The 19,465-nt window shown below is 33.1% G+C and overlaps 1 protein-coding gene across 1 annotated transcript in view; it reads left to right on the forward strand.

Moving 5' to 3' along the window:
* The window catches only part of LOC146995348 (pyrroline-5-carboxylate reductase 2-like), a 52,846-nt gene that overhangs the window by 24,981 nt on the left and 8,400 nt on the right, over positions 1 to 19,465 (forward strand). Inside the window, exons 3-5 of the mRNA XM_085823457.1 lie at positions 10,604 to 10,783; positions 12,288 to 12,500; positions 14,763 to 14,855. Coding sequence (XP_085679583.1) covers positions 10,604 to 10,783; positions 12,288 to 12,500; positions 14,763 to 14,855 — 486 coding nt within the window. The remainder of the gene's footprint in view (positions 1 to 10,603; positions 10,784 to 12,287; positions 12,501 to 14,762; positions 14,856 to 19,465) is intronic.

Raw genomic sequence — 19,465 nt, forward strand, 5'->3', positions numbered from 1 at the left:
TAGATATAATAGTCAGTATACTTTCACACGAGGAAATAGACCGCAGAACAGTAATAGAAATAGGCCACAATGCAAAAGATACAATACTCGTAGAAATAATTTAAACTAATGAAGGGTACTTGCAGATCTCCCAGATACACTAAGTATTACTCAAGTGCCCATAAAAAATTTGGGGGAAACAAGACAAAATTAAGAAAATAAGGAACTCAAATAGGCCAAATACACATGAAAGATTCCGACACAAAATTAAAGAAAGTAATGAACAAAAATTGGTAGCTTCTTGCCAGACTAATAGTATCACAGAATTACCAGTAATAGAAATCAAATTTGGCGACTTTTTGGTAGAGGCATTACTCGATACAGGTGTAAATTTAAGCTTAATACAGCCAGACACCTTGCAGGTAATAAAAATTATACAAAGATTCATTACTTAAGCATATCTGTAAGAATACATACGCTAAATAATGCTACTATCCCATATTTATCTGCTGTAAACTTAAAATTTCGTTTAGGAAATAAATGGCTTGCCAACCAATTTTTTGTTACACAACATAATTGGAACACAAATTATCAAATGATTTTAGGGTATGATTTCATTCAAAAAAATAAGATACTTATAGATGCAGATAAAAGTCAATCATTGATAACACATATTTTGGTCTTCTGGAGAAAAGAAAAAATTGTACTAACATTAATTCAAAAAAGGTAGACAAGAATAGTAGACCAGAGGAGTCGGGTATTGTAAGAGTAGTATTAAATACCAGAATTGCGCCAAATACAGCAGAGATAGTAAAGTTAAGCATTCCAATTAATATGCAGAAAGAAAAGCAAATAATGTTCTCACCAGATAGGCGAAAAGTGGGCAAGATAGGTATGACTGATTTAATTCATAAGTGACAGGCAATTTCACCATATTTGAAAACAATTCCAATTACACAATTATTCTAAGAAAGGGTGAAAAGATTGGTAAGGTATATAAAGTCGAAGAAAAACAATTTGAAAAACCTAGAGAGCAAAAAAATTTGCAGATTAACCATATAACATATAAGAAATTAAAAAATTAAGAAACGAGGAATTAAGCCCAGATGATTTTGATTTAAATCATTTAGAAGCAGAACAAAAAAAAAAAAAAAAATAAGATGATTGAAATGCTCATGAAAAATTCAGCTGTGTTTTCAAAATCTTACACCACTCTGGGTGAGACTGATGCTGTCGTGCCACAATTTAATTTGTTACATAACTTTCCGATTCAAACTAGACCATACACTATTCCTCGCATTGCTAAAAAATATGCCCAAGAGGATATAGCCAAATTGTTAGAAGCAGGTACTATAGAGCCATCGACATCGAGTTACAGTTTTCCAGTAAATTTTGTCAAAAAGAAAGCATCACCTAATACTGATCCTAGCAAATTAAAATTTAGAATGGCAGTAAATTATAGATTGCTAAATTGCATAACTGAATCATATCAAATATGTCTACCTAAAATTTCAGATATTTTGCATTATATAGCAAGTAAAAGTTATTATTGTGTGCTAGATCTTAAGTCAGCATTTTTCAAATAAAGTTAGATCAGAAAGATAAAGAAAAATTAGCCTTTTGCACAGAACGTGGCAATTTTCAACCAACTCGGTTACCTTTTGATGCAAAAATTTCATCTGCTTATTTCCATACTCTAATATCAAAATGTTTAGGTGAATTGCAGGGTCCAAATTTACAATATTTTCTAGATGACATAATTGTTGCAGCTTACAGTATAAATGAACTAGTAATTATTTTACAAAAGGTGTTTGACAAGTTAAAAAAATTAATTTAACATTAGACCCAGCCAAATTGCAGTTATGTAAACAAGAGATTACGTATTTAGGTTTTTCGGTTAATAAGAATGGTTTTGCTCCTTCAGAGGAGAATATTCAGAAAGTAGCCAAATTTCCTAGGCCAAGAAATGTGAAAGAGGTTCAAACATTCATAGGCGTGGTAAATTATTTTCGACACTTAATTTCTAATTATGCAGAAATTGTCAAACCAATAGTAAATTTAACAAGAAAGAATATACCATTCGTGTGGAACGAGAGATGCCAAAATGCATTAGATAAAATACAAGAATTAATTTTAGAAAAACCCACAATAAAAAACATAGAAAATGATAAACCTTTGTATTTAGTAACTGATGCTTCTAGATCAGCCAGTTGTGGCATATTAATGCAAAAAATGATGATAAGTTTTTTCCAATAGAATTTTACACAAAAATTTTAACCCCTGCTGAGGCTAGATATCCTTCAATTAGGAGAGAACTTTATGCAATCTTCAGATCAGTAAAGCAATTTCACGAACATCTGTATGGGAAAAAATTTATAATATTAACGGATGCTAAACCTCTGACTTTTCATATTAGTCTTGACAAACAGCCAGATATTGTAGCACGCTGGTTGTTATATCTACAGGAATTTCAATACACAATGGAGCATATTCCTGGTTTAAAAAACCCAGCAGATTACTTATCAAGAGTTTCAGAGGATGTAGTGGTAAACAATGTAAATATATTTAGGGCCAATGATAATTTGTCTATTCAAAACATAATTAGTAAACAGCAAAGTGATCCAGACATAAAATCAATTATAAAAAAATTACAGGATAACCACAAAGAAAGTGTAGAACAATATTTTATCGATAGTCATACAGATGTAGTAATGATAAAATTAAAACCTGTAAATGTTAGAAAGAAAGGCAGAAGTATCCAGAATAAAATTCTAATTCCTAAGGCATTAATTAAAGATGTATTACAGACAGTTCATGCGCCTCACTTTGGTATTCAAAAGACATATGAATTTGTAAAGGCAAAGTATTATTGGAAAGGTATGTACAGCGATACTAAAAGTTTTGTAGAAAATTGTTCAGATTGCTTACAAAATAAGTCTAGACCTCACAACACTCTGCCACGTCTAATTCCTAAGAAAGATCTTGCTCCTGGAGAGATGATAGCTATAGACATAGTTGGTAAACTGCCAAGATCCATAGATAATAATCCATAGATATGTACTCACTATCATAGATCATTATTCCAGATATTTGGAAACAGTTCCGTTAAACAACTGCACTTCTCAATCCATCATAAAATCTTTAAATGATTATTTTGCCAGATTTGGCATTCCAAAAATTTTGTTATCAGACAACGGTTCCTATTTTTGTTCCACATAATTTAATCACTTCTTAAAATCGCTTAAAATAGAACACAGAAAAAGTTCAATTTATTATCCACAGTCCAATGGGTTGATTGAAAGACTTCACAGGGTAATGAAAGAATCAATTGCAGCAATATCAAACAAAATATTTGAATGGCCACAAAAAATACTGATGTTTAAACTGTATTATAATAATGCTAAACATTCTGTAACTCAATTTTCACCAGCAGAACTATTTTTTGGTAGAACATTAAATACTCCCATAGATAGCAATGATCCTCTTAAATTAGCAGAAGATTTCCAGGAATATTCCAAAAGACTAAAGGAACAATTCAGTAGAGATAAGCAACAAGTAAAATTAAATGAGGATGAATACTTTAATTGTGCAAAAAAATATTTGAAAGGGAGAAAAATTCCAGAATTGAAATTAGGGGATAAAGTTTTTATGCAAGAATTTACTGATCGAAGGGTGCTACATCCAAAATACAAGGGGCCATATGAGATCATTAAAAAGCTACGAAATGATAATTATATAATACAATTAGATAATAAAACCACTAAAGTTCACGTAAGTAAATTGTTTTCACAAAAGCCTTCAAGAATAGATTCAACACAAAATGAGGATTAGGAGTGTAACACAAGTGTAAGTTGTAGATCAGAAAAAAAAAAAAAAAAAAAAAAACTGAAATGTTTTAGATTTTAAATTACGTCCAAAGGGGCGTTTTTTTAACGTTTTGAGTGTTACCTTTATTTATTAAATATCATGTTCTTTGCACTTAAACCATAAAATTCAGTTCAAGAGCAATATCGCAAAATAATGTTAAATTAAGCATATCTTTAGAATTTCCGATATACACAGTCTCGCGAGCTGGAGATAAAAGTATTTTTTTTCTATATAACGTTGCCATTTCTCGCTTTTAATGCATTGAGTTTGTAAATCAAAAATTCGTTAAAGTTTTACAAAATATAAAATCTATAATAAAACAAATTCCAAATTTGGGATTTCAGATGCCCATATTCGCAGTAGGATTTCGTCATTCAAAATTCGATGGCTCTATGTACCATTGTTTTATCACAATACGAGAAATAGACAATCATTTATGCAGATTTTTCATTATTTAATTTCTTCAAATATAATGCAGGACTCTAACATTTTGTGGCAACAGTTTGAAAAGTGAACCGACGTTTATGAGTCCGACGCAAAATCGCAAAACGAAAACAATAGTCCTTCAGGGACAAAGCCCCTTTGGACTAAAAAAAAAAAAGTGTAAAGAAGTTGTGATTATGATAAGAATGTAGCATGTGTACAAGCTAGATAATGAATGATGATCATGTGTGGTATGGGTCAATTTAGTGTAATAAAGCGCTAATTGCACGATTTTGGTAGAGTTGGCTGGTCCGGATACCAGAAGAATTGAATTGTACTATGCAGGGTATCATTGCGATTACTAGGTAGCAGATTAAAAAAGAAAGAGTGTGGTGCAAATCTCCTTGTCTTACTGCTGAATCAAATTAAAGGTATGTAATTTAGTAGCAGATCTAATACAAATGTAGCTTGTAACAATGTCATGACACATTGGTATATGAAATGTATATGATCAAATGATAAAAGTAGCTAAGTAATGAAATAGTGCATGTGATTCTACAATGTAAAGAATGAGATAATGTAAACAAAGGTAAACAATGGTTAACAGGAGTAACATCAAATTGATAATGCAATATCATTAGTAGTTGATAAATTGATTTTATCACATGTTATAAATTATATATGTCAAAATTTTTTTTATGGAATCACATCTGTGGTGATATTTTAGGTAAGAGTACACATGCATGAGTACGTAAAAGAATAATACTAATTTAGGAATGTAAACAAATGTGTATCACAAAGTGTCTAAAGTGCTGTGTTTTTTTTTTTCCCAAGCAATGTGAAAAATTGATGTGAATTATGTGTGTATAGTGCGTACGAGAGCTCAACTGTGTGCATGTAATGTGAAATGTTTATATAGTGCCAACGAAATGATAAAGTGCAGTGCCTGTGCAAGTGATGTAAAGATTGGTGTGAAATGAGTAGGTAGTGCAGACGAAATTTCAAGTGTGTCCAGCAGAGAGGGATTTCATTTGTCCAGTGATCGGACAAATTTTTTTTCTTCGACCGGAGGGAATGTGAGAACACAGAATTCTCACAGTGAACACGGTGGCTTTATCGATTCCTGAATCGTTATCCCGCCGTACCATGTGCGTCGCAGTGGATAAAAACTGGAAGGACTGGTTTTGTCTCTCTCTTTCTGCCTGTCGCCATGTTAACGAGTGTGTGGGCCTTCGGGCCACACACACAGCTCTCGCCATCGTCCACGGTAAACCATAATGTAATCGAGCGGATATTCCTTTGCATAAGATGGAGGAGAAAATATGTTCTTGTGCGAAGAATATAAGAACTCAGGTAAACTTTGCTGATTATGCTGCGAGGTAAAAATTGTTCCTGTGCTGTGATTCAACGCGTATAATCCTGATAATTGGATTGTTCGAAGTGCCGACCATGGCGCCAAATTCAAGCCTATCTACAAGAAACCTTCTCTCTTCTATCGCGAATAATTGCACTGCATATTAATTAAGCTTCTTGCAAGATGCTGATAAGTAATGTGCCATCGATGCTGTAGGATTAGGAATTACAGTATACCGTAAGAAATGAACGCTGTGAGAGTCCCGTAGGACATGCCGAAAGGCATTCATGAATGTAGTTTTTTTTGTAACGTATATAATCTAGGCTAATCAAGAAAAGTGTGTTTTTGTGATTTATCTAGGCTAATCAAGAAAAGTGTGTTTTGTGATTTAATAAATGTATATTTAAAAGAGAAATACAGACTCATGCATGCCTTATTGGGTAAGTCATTTTATTCTTATTATTAAAGATCACGCAATGTACTAATCACTAAATTTTAGTTTAACTATTTACGCGGAATTAATTCGTTTTTGATACTCTTAGTATCGTTACTTTGATACGATCACGGCCAGCAACACCACACTTTTCCAAAATGGTTTGCCTAATTTTTATAAAATACGCAATAGACTGTCGCCTAAAAACAAGTCTTCCTATTTATATTTAACAATCGATACGATTGCATTTGCTCCAGCGATGACACATATACACTGCGGGAAAAAATGGGACAATTCTCTATCTTCCGTTCTACTGAGCCAATTGAAGAAATTCAAATTTCATTTTTCATGTATCGAAAGCGCGACTTAAAGATATATATTAGATTTATATACAGCATTATTCTAAGATAGGCATTTTGACACAAAATCGGACTTTTCTGAAATGACGTGCCAACGTTTTTCCATATTCCGATTCAAGGACTCAAATTATGTCTAAATATTAAATTTTGTAAACTTTGGTGCGAAATTTAAGGAGAAATTCAAAAATTTATGTTGGCGCACTTTTTTCAGTTTTCGCCAAAAATAATTCACTTGGCGAACTTCTCAATTTATAGCAATCCATTTTCTTTTCCTTTTTTTATTGTTAAACGAGGGGGAAAAAGGTCATCGTTCATTATTTCAAATAATTTTAACAAAGGGGGTAAACCACATTTGGCGTTACTATAGCTTATAACAACTATGCCAAACTTCAAAACGCGCCAATATGTAAATTCACATATATCCTAGGAAATTTTGAATAAAAAACTCTATTTTTTTACAGGTATGCTAAGAAATACATCTTCTTTGAGATGATGGTAAAAACTTTATAGGTTACAATTCAAAATATATTTCGAAAATTTTTTAAAAATTATTTAAAAATACAAATTAAAAAAATAAATCATACAATATGGGCAAATTTTATTAGGAATGAACCTAAATTTCGTATTCTGGAAGGTAAATCAAGTAAGTAGAATAAAAAAAGAGATATTAATAAATATACAGGGTGATTCTAAATTGTTTTTACAAATTAAGAGGGGTGATAGTACTCATCCAGATGAGCAATGATTACCATAGAACATAGGGTCGCATTCCACTCTGAGAGGCAGAAAAGAGGAATATTAGAATTCCAACCTGAACTTACAACAATATTGGGAGAGTCAATGAACGAGAACAAAAGTCGCACAATCTCTTTAGTGAAAAACTCACAGAGTTTGCACGAAACGGATAACCGAAAACTTGACGTTCGAGTGTTAATCCGAGCTCAATCTTTGATGGCGATGGGCGTTTTCGTGGTTTTCCCCATGTGTAACGTGTATACGAGCCAGTTTCCCTTAGAAAGTCCTCCACGAAGGCATCCCTCCCTTAGGCAGATAGCCCTAATGTGCTTTGCCATAACTAAATACATCACATCTTTGATGGCTAACACTCAAATGCACATCTTTGGTTGGCAAGGACTCAACCTCGCAAACGATTACAAGTTAATTATCTAAATTATTAGAGGGAAAAACTGATACCTTTGATAGCAGTTTTTTTCCCCTTCGTCATCTTCTATCCTGTCGTCTTGGACTTACTGTACTGCGGTCGTTTTACTTGAAGAGCCCTTCTATGGGATACGAAGTTCTGACAGCTGGAGCATAGCATGAACTTTTTATACTAATCTCGGCATACAGTGGAAGTTGGAGTTAATTGATAATATTCAGCCCTTGATTAGATAATTAACTTGTTGCAATCGTTTGCGAGGTTGAGTCCTTGCCAACCAAAGATCTGCATTTGAGTGTTCGCCATCATAGCTCGAATTAACACTCGAACACCAAGTTTTTGGTTATTCGGCCAAGTTATCCGTTTCGTACAAGCTCTGTGAGTTTTTCACTAAATAGATTGTGCAACTTTTATTCTCGTTCATTCACTCCCGAATACTGTTGTATGTTCAGGTTGGAATTCTAATATTTCTCTTTTCTGCTTCTCAGAGTGGAATGCGACCTTATGTTCTATAGTAATTATCGCTCATCTGGATGAGTACTGTTACCCCTTTTAATTTGTAAAAGCAATTTAGAATTATCCTGTATATCAAATTCAATTAACACTGAGGAGCTAAAAGTTTGAGAGCTAAATTTTAAAAAACTACTCGTGCGAATTTTAGAAAACTTGTTAGTTTGGCTTAATCTGAGTCGTAGAATCGAAATATGGAAAAACCTTGGCATGTCATTATAGAAAAGTCCGCTTTTGTGTCAAAATACCTATGTTAGAACAATGCTCTATATAAATCTAATACATATTCTGAGTCGCGCTTTCGAGACATGAAAAATGCAACTTGAATTTCGTCAAGGAGAATTCAAGTAGAACGGGAGATAAGAACTGTGCCTTTTTTTTTTTTTTTTTTTTTTTTTTTTGGCTCAGTGTACAATTCATCATATTGTGTCAATTTCCTTGTAGGCGTCAGTGAGGAAAATTTGCTATCTATAAATTTCTACTTATATTATTCTTAAATGTTGGTTCAAAATGTTTCAGTTGTCCTTCCAATTCAGTGTTCCAATTTTTTTAAAATTTATTGACATTTGTATAGCCTCAGTTACTTAAAGACCTTTATTCTTAGCTGCAATCTGCAAACTAAAAAACATCTTCAAATTTAAAATCTCAATGGCAAATTTATTTTCACAGGAGCTTTTTCGGCTAATGTAAACCTTAGATATAATTATTTTTCAAAATTCAGGCTGTAAATTTTAAATTATGACACGTTGTTTTGTATACAGAATTCTTAAATTGTTTTGCAGCTTCTATAGCAGAGCATAATATTCTTGAACTCTTCCAGAAACATAAAAAAGTAGAACAAAATTATTAACTACGAAGTTTTAGATTTTTCCCTATTTAATATAAAAAACGCGTACCTTAGTTATAACACGTACAACAACAATGGACAATAAGGTAAAAGAAAGTTGTAATTTGCAAATATTTTATTTAATATTGGAATATTTGAAGGAAAATAAGAGAAAATGTTCATGGAGACTGAGTAAACAGTTTGCAAATTAATTTTAACTTTGTTTTCAAGATTATTATATTTCTTAATAAGCAATAAACCTTAAGTAAAAATTACAGATAGATGAGTTTTTACATTCAGGTAAAGAGAACTGACGTAGGTTGAAGATATTCTTATACTGATGAAAAGTGTATTTAGTTGTTACCTGCATTCTTTAATAAACACGTTTTATTCTTAACACGAAATACTTTAAAAATAGGCAGACGAAATTTTTCCCAACCTCGCTTTATTTTCTGAATCAAGAGTATTAAAATCTTGAAGCATTACTGGAATGTTTTGAAATGGAAGTGCGTGGATGTTACCTCGTTATGAAGTTCTAGAGAACTAAAATAAAAAGTTTAAAAATATGTAAGAATTTAAATGGCGATCTTGTATGCTCCTTAAAAATGTAAGTATCAAGGGCTAATATGATATTTATATTGTGTTGAAAAACCATCAGTTTAATAGCGTTGTAATTATATAAATAATAACGTTGTAATAATAAAAATGCGCGTACTCTTCGTTTCACGGTTTTATTTACATTAGCTTCTCTGTTTGTTTGATAGTTACGGTCAGATTTCGAAATCAGGTTTTTGTGCTTTTTGATAAAGTCTGTTTCTTTGAAATTTTATGCACATACATATTTGCAATAGCAATGCAATATTTTATATTTCAGCAAAATATATATTCTCAAATGAAATATACATTTTTATCTTGAGAAGATGTTTGTTACCTAAATTTCAAAAATATCCTTGCTAAAGAATTGATAATAAGCATAGAATTTTGACATTTATATGTTGTTGGTTAGAAAGAAAAATAATCTTCTAAACGGAATTTTTTAAAAATCTTAAATGAAATTTGTTAGGTAACAGGAGTTTTCAATATCTGGTGATTTTCCAAAATTAGCACACAGAATATCAGCAACCATGCTTCGAATAATGTTGAATTTTAAGCTATAGTTGTCAATAACTTCGTTGCTTTGCTGATTCAACTGAATACTTTTTGTAAATTCAGAAATTGTTTTTAATTATACTTTTCTGTGAACTATAAAGTATAAAATATATAAAAAACGAATTTCACAGTTTTAAATTGGTCAAAATGGTATTTTTTGGCTACACAATATTTTTGTTTCTATATTATGAAAAATATAATAGTAGAATAAAACGCATTGGGACATCACAGAATTTTAAGAAGAGATAGAAACGATAGCTCCTGACCTCTCCTCCGATGTAGCATATATGAAAGTGGTTACATTTAGTTCAGCTAAATTTCTTTTTGAAAGTTTTAATCTCAAATCCATCATTGTTAGTGAGAGGTTATTTTAGTCGCATATAACCAAGTTGAAGAGTAGCTAAAGAATATTACTTTTAACACTTTATTAAAATCGTATAATATTAAGATGTTTTTACATATTTTATTACATTTAAGTAACATAATATCAAAAGCTGCTGCACACATTTAAATATAATTTTACATTTTAAATTATTTACCATAGAAATTAGGTTGCCGGACCACTTCGGATAACGAACACGTTGCGGACGATTCCAGAGTGCTAATTCTTGCTGTGAAGCCTCCCGTCATACCAAAAGTGTTAAAAGAAATATCCCAGTTCATTACACCACAGCATCTGGTTATTTCTGTGGCTATGGGTATTACCACAAAGCATATCGAGCAGGTAAGTATAAAAAGTTAAACCCATCTTTTTATTATTTCATTTTACAGAGATAAATCTATTATCTGGATTTTTATGTAATAAATCAAAAAGGAAACTTAATTGAACTTCCTAATACTATCATCTATTTTTAAATTGACATCGGAGAACAATTGTGTTTTTTATATTGAATATGTTGGCAGGGAATTCTTATATATTAACATATTTTCCTAAGATGCAGCAGTCACGTATACTATGTAGCAAGTATTAACCAGATATCTGTAGGAATTGTTTAACTGAAGCTGGTAACGTGGCAGTGTGACTTAGGCCCACCTTTTGCCACTGTGACAAATTCTACACTGAGACTTTTGAGAAAGACTTTCCTAAATTTTGACATATGTCTGCAGGCATTTTTTTCTCCATCCTGCAACATGTTGAACAGTTCTGTGGCTGTTTTGTTTTCAACCAGCCTTGTTACTCATCCCAGATATGTTAGATTACGTTGAGATCATGGCTTTCGCAGGCCAGTCGAACTCTTTTGCTCCAATTTGATTACGCTTTTCCTTAGGGGCATTATCAAATGGCTTAGGAAAAACAAATAAATAAACAGGGCATTTATCATTCTAATAAAGGTAACGACAATTTTCAAATTGTTCCCACATGTGGCTGTAGTATTCCAACATTGTATTCTTGTACTCCTTCATTGACTTCAGCATTCAGGGTTCAAGGCTCAAATCACATGGCTAACCAATCACTGCACCTTCCCTCCAGATGGCTCACACCGTAATTCTTGCTCTGCAAAACTGCACAGTGGAAATAATGTATTCTGCTAAGGAACGTTTTTCTGTCATTTTAGAGGTCTGTGTACGCCCATCGGAATGCCAAACAGTAACGTGATTCCTCACTCCATATGACGCTCTTCCGATGTTCTAATGTCCACAAGCGACCGTGGTTTTGCATTACTGTAATAGGTAGCTAATAATCAGTTTAGTTATCAATGGCTTATGTGCTGAAGCTCACGAGTAAAATTCAAGTGCAGATACCTGTGGAAGAATTGGTATGAATACTAGGATTAGTTTCAGGTGTCCGTGGTTACAGTTTCCAAAGAAGCGTGCGGGTTTGACTTCTCGTAGAAGAAATCGACGGTCTTAAGTTGTCAATTTTTGATTTTTCTTGACAATACTGGTGATTTTTATCCTATTTCATCACTACATTACTCACTTTTGCACGTGGAATTCGCCAGAAATCTCATAAACAAAATGATCTAATAGGGAGGTACCGATACTCCTTGTTCTTTCTATAGCATTTATTTATTAGCTGTAGCTAGCCCACATTTCTGCTGAAAGCTCAAATTTTTGGCTTTGGATATGCATTAGTGATTTCTGGCAATTTGACGGGTTGTCTGCTCATTATGACAATATCATATGGTTTTTAATTGGTAAATATACTGTCTTACCAATTTTGCAAATCTTTTGTTTTTAGCAAATGCGTATCTGAGCTTAAATTTTTTATTTAATACATTTTGCAGTCACTTCCTCCGAAAAGTCGTGTGATCAGAGTGATGCCCAATACACCTGCACTGGTCAAAGAGGGAGCGTCAGTGTTTTCTTGCGGAAGTTCCACCTTGGAGGACGACGCCATAACAGCTCATCGCATATTCTCCAGCGTCGGTATCTGCGATCAAATTGAAGAGAATTTATTAGATGCTGTCACTGGGCTGAGTGGAAGTGGACCTGCTTATGTAAGTAAATTTCATATTATAGAATTATTAAATAAAGATTAGTTGAAATTGCTTGAATTAATTTATTTCCATCTATTAATGCAACGATAGTTTGAGCTGCAAACTAATTATTTGTAACACCTACAGTGGATTCCAAATATCTTAGTTAAAATACAATAATAATAAGGTAATGTACAATAACAATAAGACGTTACTTGTGTACTGCGAGGTGAGTCATCATCACCCGAATATCTAACCAGGAAATAAAAAAAATCCTAAATTAAAAACACTTCAAGTTCATTCTACCTCACTACTTGTAAGTGTATAAATTAAAATCTACAAACATAAAATTTCCACCAGCTTGGACCTATTATAAGGTCAGTTCTATGCTACATATCTGCTGCCTGAGCGTCACCTCAAAGGCAGACTTCAACATACTTTAGGTAGCGCAGAATAAGATTCTGAGAAGAAGTGTAAATGCTGATTACCTGATAAGAAACAAACTGATCCATGATGACTTAAAAATCGATCTTATAGTCGACCATATTACTAAGTAAGCGTTTCTTCAAAACTTAGCTGTGCCACAGACTTTTCAGAAATTCTTAGTTACCAAATCAGCAGTAAAAATAATTTGATCAGACCATTTGCTTCTAATATGCTCAGAGACTACAATTTCGTAACCTAGCTTTGACTGTCGAGCGCGGCCTGACTTTCATTTCATGTTACTTTAATTTGATTGGCATATATGTAGTACAGGAGACAATAGTTTTAGGTTACTTTCTTGACCGTTCTTGGAATTTCAGCCGCTAGCTTGTCAGAGTCATGTGTCCTCTGGGGCTTAATTTTATCTAGCTAATTAAGGCTCGTTTTGGGGCCACATAAGCAACTTTATTATCTCTATCCAGCTTTGGCCTGGTTTAAAATTGAAAGCTTCCTTTTACAATGGGTCTAAATTCAATAATCTAACCCTAATTTAACTAAAGTTTGACTAGACCACTACAGAAATTCAAAACCACACTTTCCAAAGAAGCATATAATCCCTACAATATTTACAGCTAGACTATAATTAGCGTCGCCAGCAGAATTTGTGCTACTCGGCAAGATAGCAGACCGCTGGTCAAACTGTCAAAATCCTATTCGTAAATCTCTGCAATAAATAAATCTCTATAAAAATTTGCTTGCGACACAAATATACATAAATTCTGGAATGAACGAACCTCGTGGCGATATGAGACAGAAAGGAAAAAGATAAATTAAATAACATATTATTGGGGAAGATTAGATACAAATGCCACATATTCATCCAACAATATTCCAAAATTTTTTTTAATTCGTCTAAAAAAAGTCGTTTTTTATAGATATTTTTGCCTACTAATACTAGCAATACCAAAAGGAATTCCTTTTCCTACATTTTTATGAAAAGTTATCACGTGACTTAAATATAGTCATGACTTAAATATTTGATTCACAAAGTTGCTGCAATTAAGTCCATGATCAGACATTCAAGATATATTTATTTATTCGCGTCATCCTTTTGAAACTTCATTGGTAAGTTAAAGTACATTCAGCTTGAAAAATTTCAAGTAAACATTTGGCCGCAAATTGACTGTCATTGAATTGTGTCATCGGTGATAGTTTATCGTAAGTGAAATGTCCCACATTAGATTTCTGATCGAAGCATACCTTTAATTAAGTATTTTTAAAAGATGATTGCAAAATAAAAGAATAAAATATGATGTGATTGAATATAATGTACTTCCCTAGATCAAAAAATAATCTAGTTTGTCATGTCGAAATAAACACTTTAAAAATGAAAAGAACTATATTTCGTTTATTTGTGTTTCGTAGTTTTTCCTTGGTTGTATTGTCCTATGGAAACAATAATTATAAATGCATGTTGTTAATTTTTAATTATATCTATGCTTTTATTAATTAGGCAGATACTATTGGGTATCTATTGAAGAAGTTTTACATGAAATTAATGAAATTAATTAATGAATGAAATTAGCAGAGCTGAATTTTCCAGAAACATCTCCTTGATTTAGATTACACAGCATGTTTTAGGTATAAAAATAACGATTTAAACATATATTTTATTTTAATAATTTATTTTTACTTTTATAATTTGTCACATATGAAACATTATTGTTTTTCAAGCCAGCCTTTTAGTCAGAAAACACATAAACATTTTTAGGCAATGGCGCAAATTTCATGAGAAAAAATGCATTTATATGAGATTTTATTGTCCTTTTAATGACAAACCTAACCATTTTATTTTTTTAGATGTATATGGCAATAGAAGCACTTGCTGATGGTGGTGTGAAGATGGGAATTCGAAGAGACCTTGCTCTAAAACTAGCAGCACAAACACTTTTGGTAAGTACTTTCTTGGACCACAAAGCAATGTACTAGGGAAAATGGTTCATTTTTAAGGAAATTTAGGTACTGTGAAAACACTTCTCCTCTCAAAGAGTGCTTAGAAAAGTCATGTCCCTTGCGTGAAAATTACAAAATTTAAATTCTGCATTAGCATCATCGTACTATCCATAGAGAAGATGTCTAGGGTGATATCATCCGGAGTGGTATAGTTCCGTGTTATATTGCAAATATCGCTATAACACTGCCCCTGTATAAACTATATGGTGCAATGGCGGATTTGAGTAAAGAGCATTAGATCAAAAGAACATGGGTTACTTTGGTCATAAAGTTCCTTGTTATGCTACAATCATCTTATAGGCTAGATTTTCTCTCTGCAACACAATGCTTTCTCTTATCACTGTATTGTGGAATATATTCAAGTTATCCAAATTCATGTGATGACCATTCGACGGCCTATACCAAAAGAGACACTCTCCCAGTACTTCTAGAAATAAATAAATGTTTTCGACCTCATGTTACCTCAAATGTTACTAGATAATAAACTTTTACATTTCAAATAAAATAACATTACAAACCCTTTTTCGCGAATCTATCGGACGTAAGATTATGTCGGTGTCAAGAAGCTTCGATTTCCATCCACTTACATTAATAAACACTTCATTTTCATCTACAGCATAAAGAATATCCGAGAATTCAATGTATACTGAAACTGAATGTATTATTTGTTGTAAGAAAAATCATACGATCTTCAGGGGAAAAAGTACTTGACCTGACGGCATTTGACTTTTTTCAAATGAGCAATATAGAAAAGTAACATATTTGTATACATCTAAGGAGTTATTATTGAAATTAGTACAACCACCATTCGATGAATGATGCAACATATTCTGCATATGGTCTTAGCATAATGAAATATGCAGAAACGCCTGGATGTTGGTGAAAACTCATATATTTCCTGTCTTGTCTACAAGCACAATAATTGCAGGAATAGATTTGGGGCATCTTATGTGAGAAAATCCACAAGTTCTTAAATTGCATTGGGTCAACATATTCTGTTTTTTGATATCTTTAATACAACTGTTTCGGTACATAGTTTACCGTACATAAAATGTCCCACATTAGGAACTTTCGAAGAAGGTCTCATCTAGGATCTGAAAAATCTTCGGCTTTTCTTCAACCTTGCCCCTTTTTCCTCCTTTTGTCAAGTGCTCACGAAGTTTTAAAGTTTATTGAGTAGAAATCTTAACTTAAAAACTAAAAAGCGAAATATTGTTGTCAGTTTATTTCATTAAATCACTTCTCAGGAATGTCAAAATGGTTTTAATTTTCATAGAAATAACGCCCATTGTTATATATGTTCACTCTAGTTTAAACATCTTCAGTAAAATTAAACAGAAACAATTTCCAGACCTTCCCAGTTAAAATAGTGGAAACAACACTGATATACTCTAATTCAGCGGTCATCAAGCTTTAGAACTTCACGGACCACGGCATATATAATTTTATATTTGGCGGACCACTAATTTGAATTAAAAAAAAAACTTAAATCAGACCTTAAAAACAACTATTCAACTTTCCAATACATGTAATTCTAATTTTCATTTGTTAATATAATTTTCGAAACATTTGGTGTTCAGCAGCATGCCTTTATGGAAATTCAGGCTACGCACTTGATAATGAGTAACAATTAAAACACTATTAACATCTGACTGATATACATATTTCGTTCACATTGAAAAATGATATTAGAAGTACAAAAATCATACCTTCTTGTACAGAAAGCTTCACATTTACATATCACTGAAAAGGAACATCATGAAAAGCAAGAACAAATAGGCAAACGCAAAGCAATATTAATAAATTGAAAGAGCCGCCAATTTTTAATTATTGTAAGCATAATAATAATCGCTTACTCAGCAATGGCGACAAAAATCAACAGTAGACGAAACAAAAACGGAAACTTCCAGTGATGCAATTAATAAACAAGAATGCAGATGATTCTCATAAAAATCCATCATATTGACTATTGACACGTAGGAAAACTATGTTATTAACGACTACAATAGCATATGCTTGTAATTCAAAAGGAAAGAGGATTTCAGTATGCGCTATTATTGATAACAGCAGCATATTCATGGATGCCAACTCTCACTTTCAACTGTCGCTAGATGAACCTGCAAAAATAGCTAAAAAGTCGCTAAATTCAGAAGGAATTTCGTTAAAAGTAGTAGCTAAAATTAAAAAAAAAAAGTATAATCCATATTCCATAATAGGTTTTGTTACTCGTCATTTTTAAAACTGAATCTTCATAAAAATATAAATGATGTCCCAAATTTTTTGCAGACCATCTGTCATGCCTCGCGCTCGTTCAAACACGAGGTGGGTTCTTCTGTGTAAGCTTACCATAGTGGGAAAATAACACTTGTCCGCTTTGACATTTTCTTCACTAATTTATTACACAAACTGCACTATGGATACACCATACAACGAGTACACTGTAAAATAAACTATATACAATATATATATACAAGGCGCGCAAAAAAAATTAAAACATATTTCTTTTCTCTACGTTCTCACACGGCATGCTCGCCGGTCCAACTCCCAGTACCCTCTCCGTCCAGTCTTTCTTCCCCCCACCAGCCTGCCTCGACCGGTTTTTCCGGGGTAAGTCACTTCCGTTCTTCGTCTTTCATCAGGGGAAGGAACTTCACACCTCCCCTCTGGTTTGTAAATATTTACGACTGAGTCGAAAAATTTTAAACCCATATTATTTTGGCACTTACCAGGTAGTCCCTCTTTTCCGGGACACAGCACAAGGAATCACAGTAAAATCAGAGAGCAAAAAAAAAAAAAAAAAAAAAAAAAAGGTCATGCTACAGTTATAAACACTAACACAAAAAAGAACACTTAAAACACATAAACATAAAAACTGCACATGTCCAAATTTATATAGCGATACAAACAAAACATTGCAATATCAACTCACTGACACTTCTGTAAGGAATAATTCGTTTACTAATATAATGTTTAATATTAGTAATAACACAATCTTTTCTAGAGTAACCACAATAATACAAAAAAAAATTATAAATGAAAATTACAATATCTATATACTTTTTGCCATACTAGCACTGAACATTATCCTTTCTAGTGTTACAATAATAAACAAACACACACAAAAATATATATATATATATATGATACCAACATTAGTTTCTTTTTTTTTTCAATTTAGTTCAGATTATTGGTCACTTATACATTCGTGAGGGATCCTCGACAATGCGTCTGCATCGGAGTTTTTAGCTCCTGGTTTATGCATTACAGTGACTTGGAAGCGGGATAGAGCTAATGCCCATCTCTGTAATCTAGCATTCCGGGGTATCCCATCGGTTAAGTACTTTAATGGGTTATGGTCTGTATGAAACAAAATTTTATTTCCGTATGTCCAAGTTTCGAACTTGTCGAGAGCCCAAATTATTGCATACGCCTCTCTTTCTATAGTGCTCCATTTAGACTGAGCGCTAGTTAATTTCTGGCTAGCAAATGTTATCGGTCTAGCTTTCCCATACTCATCTCGTTGAAGTAAACACGCTCCAATACCTATTAGTGAGGCGTCTGTGTTAATTTCAAAAGGTTTCCGTATATCCGGCGTATATAAAGACGATGCCGTGCACAAAGAATCCTTTAATTCTTTGAATGCCTTCTCGGCTTCAGACCCCCAAGGTATATCATTAGGTATAGATTTTCTCGTGAGATCAGTTAACGGCCTAGCTACTTTTGCATAATTCGGAACATACTCTCGATAGTAATTATATAACCCCAAAACTGATCTTAATGCCTTTTTGGTTCTAGGTGGCTTCAAATTTTTAATGACCTGCAATTTCTCTGGATCTGGGCCATGTCTGCCTGAGCCTACTATGTGACCTAAATACTTTACCTCCGACTTGCCAAAAGAGCATTTCTCTAAATTAGCCGTAAAGTTCAATGTCTGTAAAGTACTGAGTACGGCTCTTAAATGTTTAAGATGTTCTTCCCACGTTGACGAATAGACAATTATATCATCAATGAAACTTTCAGCATAATCACTATGTGGTCTAAGAGCTTGATTCATAACTCTTTGGAAAGTTGCGGCAGCACCTGACAAACCGAACGGCATCACTTTCCACTGATACTGACCCTTCGGAGAAACAAAACTCGTCAGATGTCTACTTTCCTTCTCCATAGGGATTTCCCAATACCCCTTAAAAATATCTAGCGTAGACAAATAACGTGCTGCCCCTGCCTTATATCGAAGCTCTTCTGCGTTTTGCATAGGAAATGGGACAATCTGACTTTCCGCATTAAGCCCTCGATAATCACAACATAAACGTACGCTTCCGTCCCGTTTCGCTACACACACAATAGGGTAAGCAATCTCTGCTGTGGAAGGTTCAATTAAACCTCTTTCTAACAAATCAGCAATTTGCTTTTCCACCTGTGGCTTCAACGCCTCAGGTACCTTATAAACATGAGGTTGCTTTCTTTCAACTCCCGTTTTTAACCTGATACTGTGGGATCCTACCTTCGCACATTTAATCTCCCCGTCAAACACTACATGGAAAGATTTG

The sequence above is a fragment of the Stegodyphus dumicola genome, chromosome 9 (assembly GCF_044657685.1).
Source record: "Stegodyphus dumicola isolate Sdum_Otavi_A_Nest chromosome 9, ASM4465768v1".
Lineage (NCBI taxonomy): Eukaryota > Metazoa > Arthropoda > Arachnida > Araneae > Eresidae > Stegodyphus > Stegodyphus dumicola.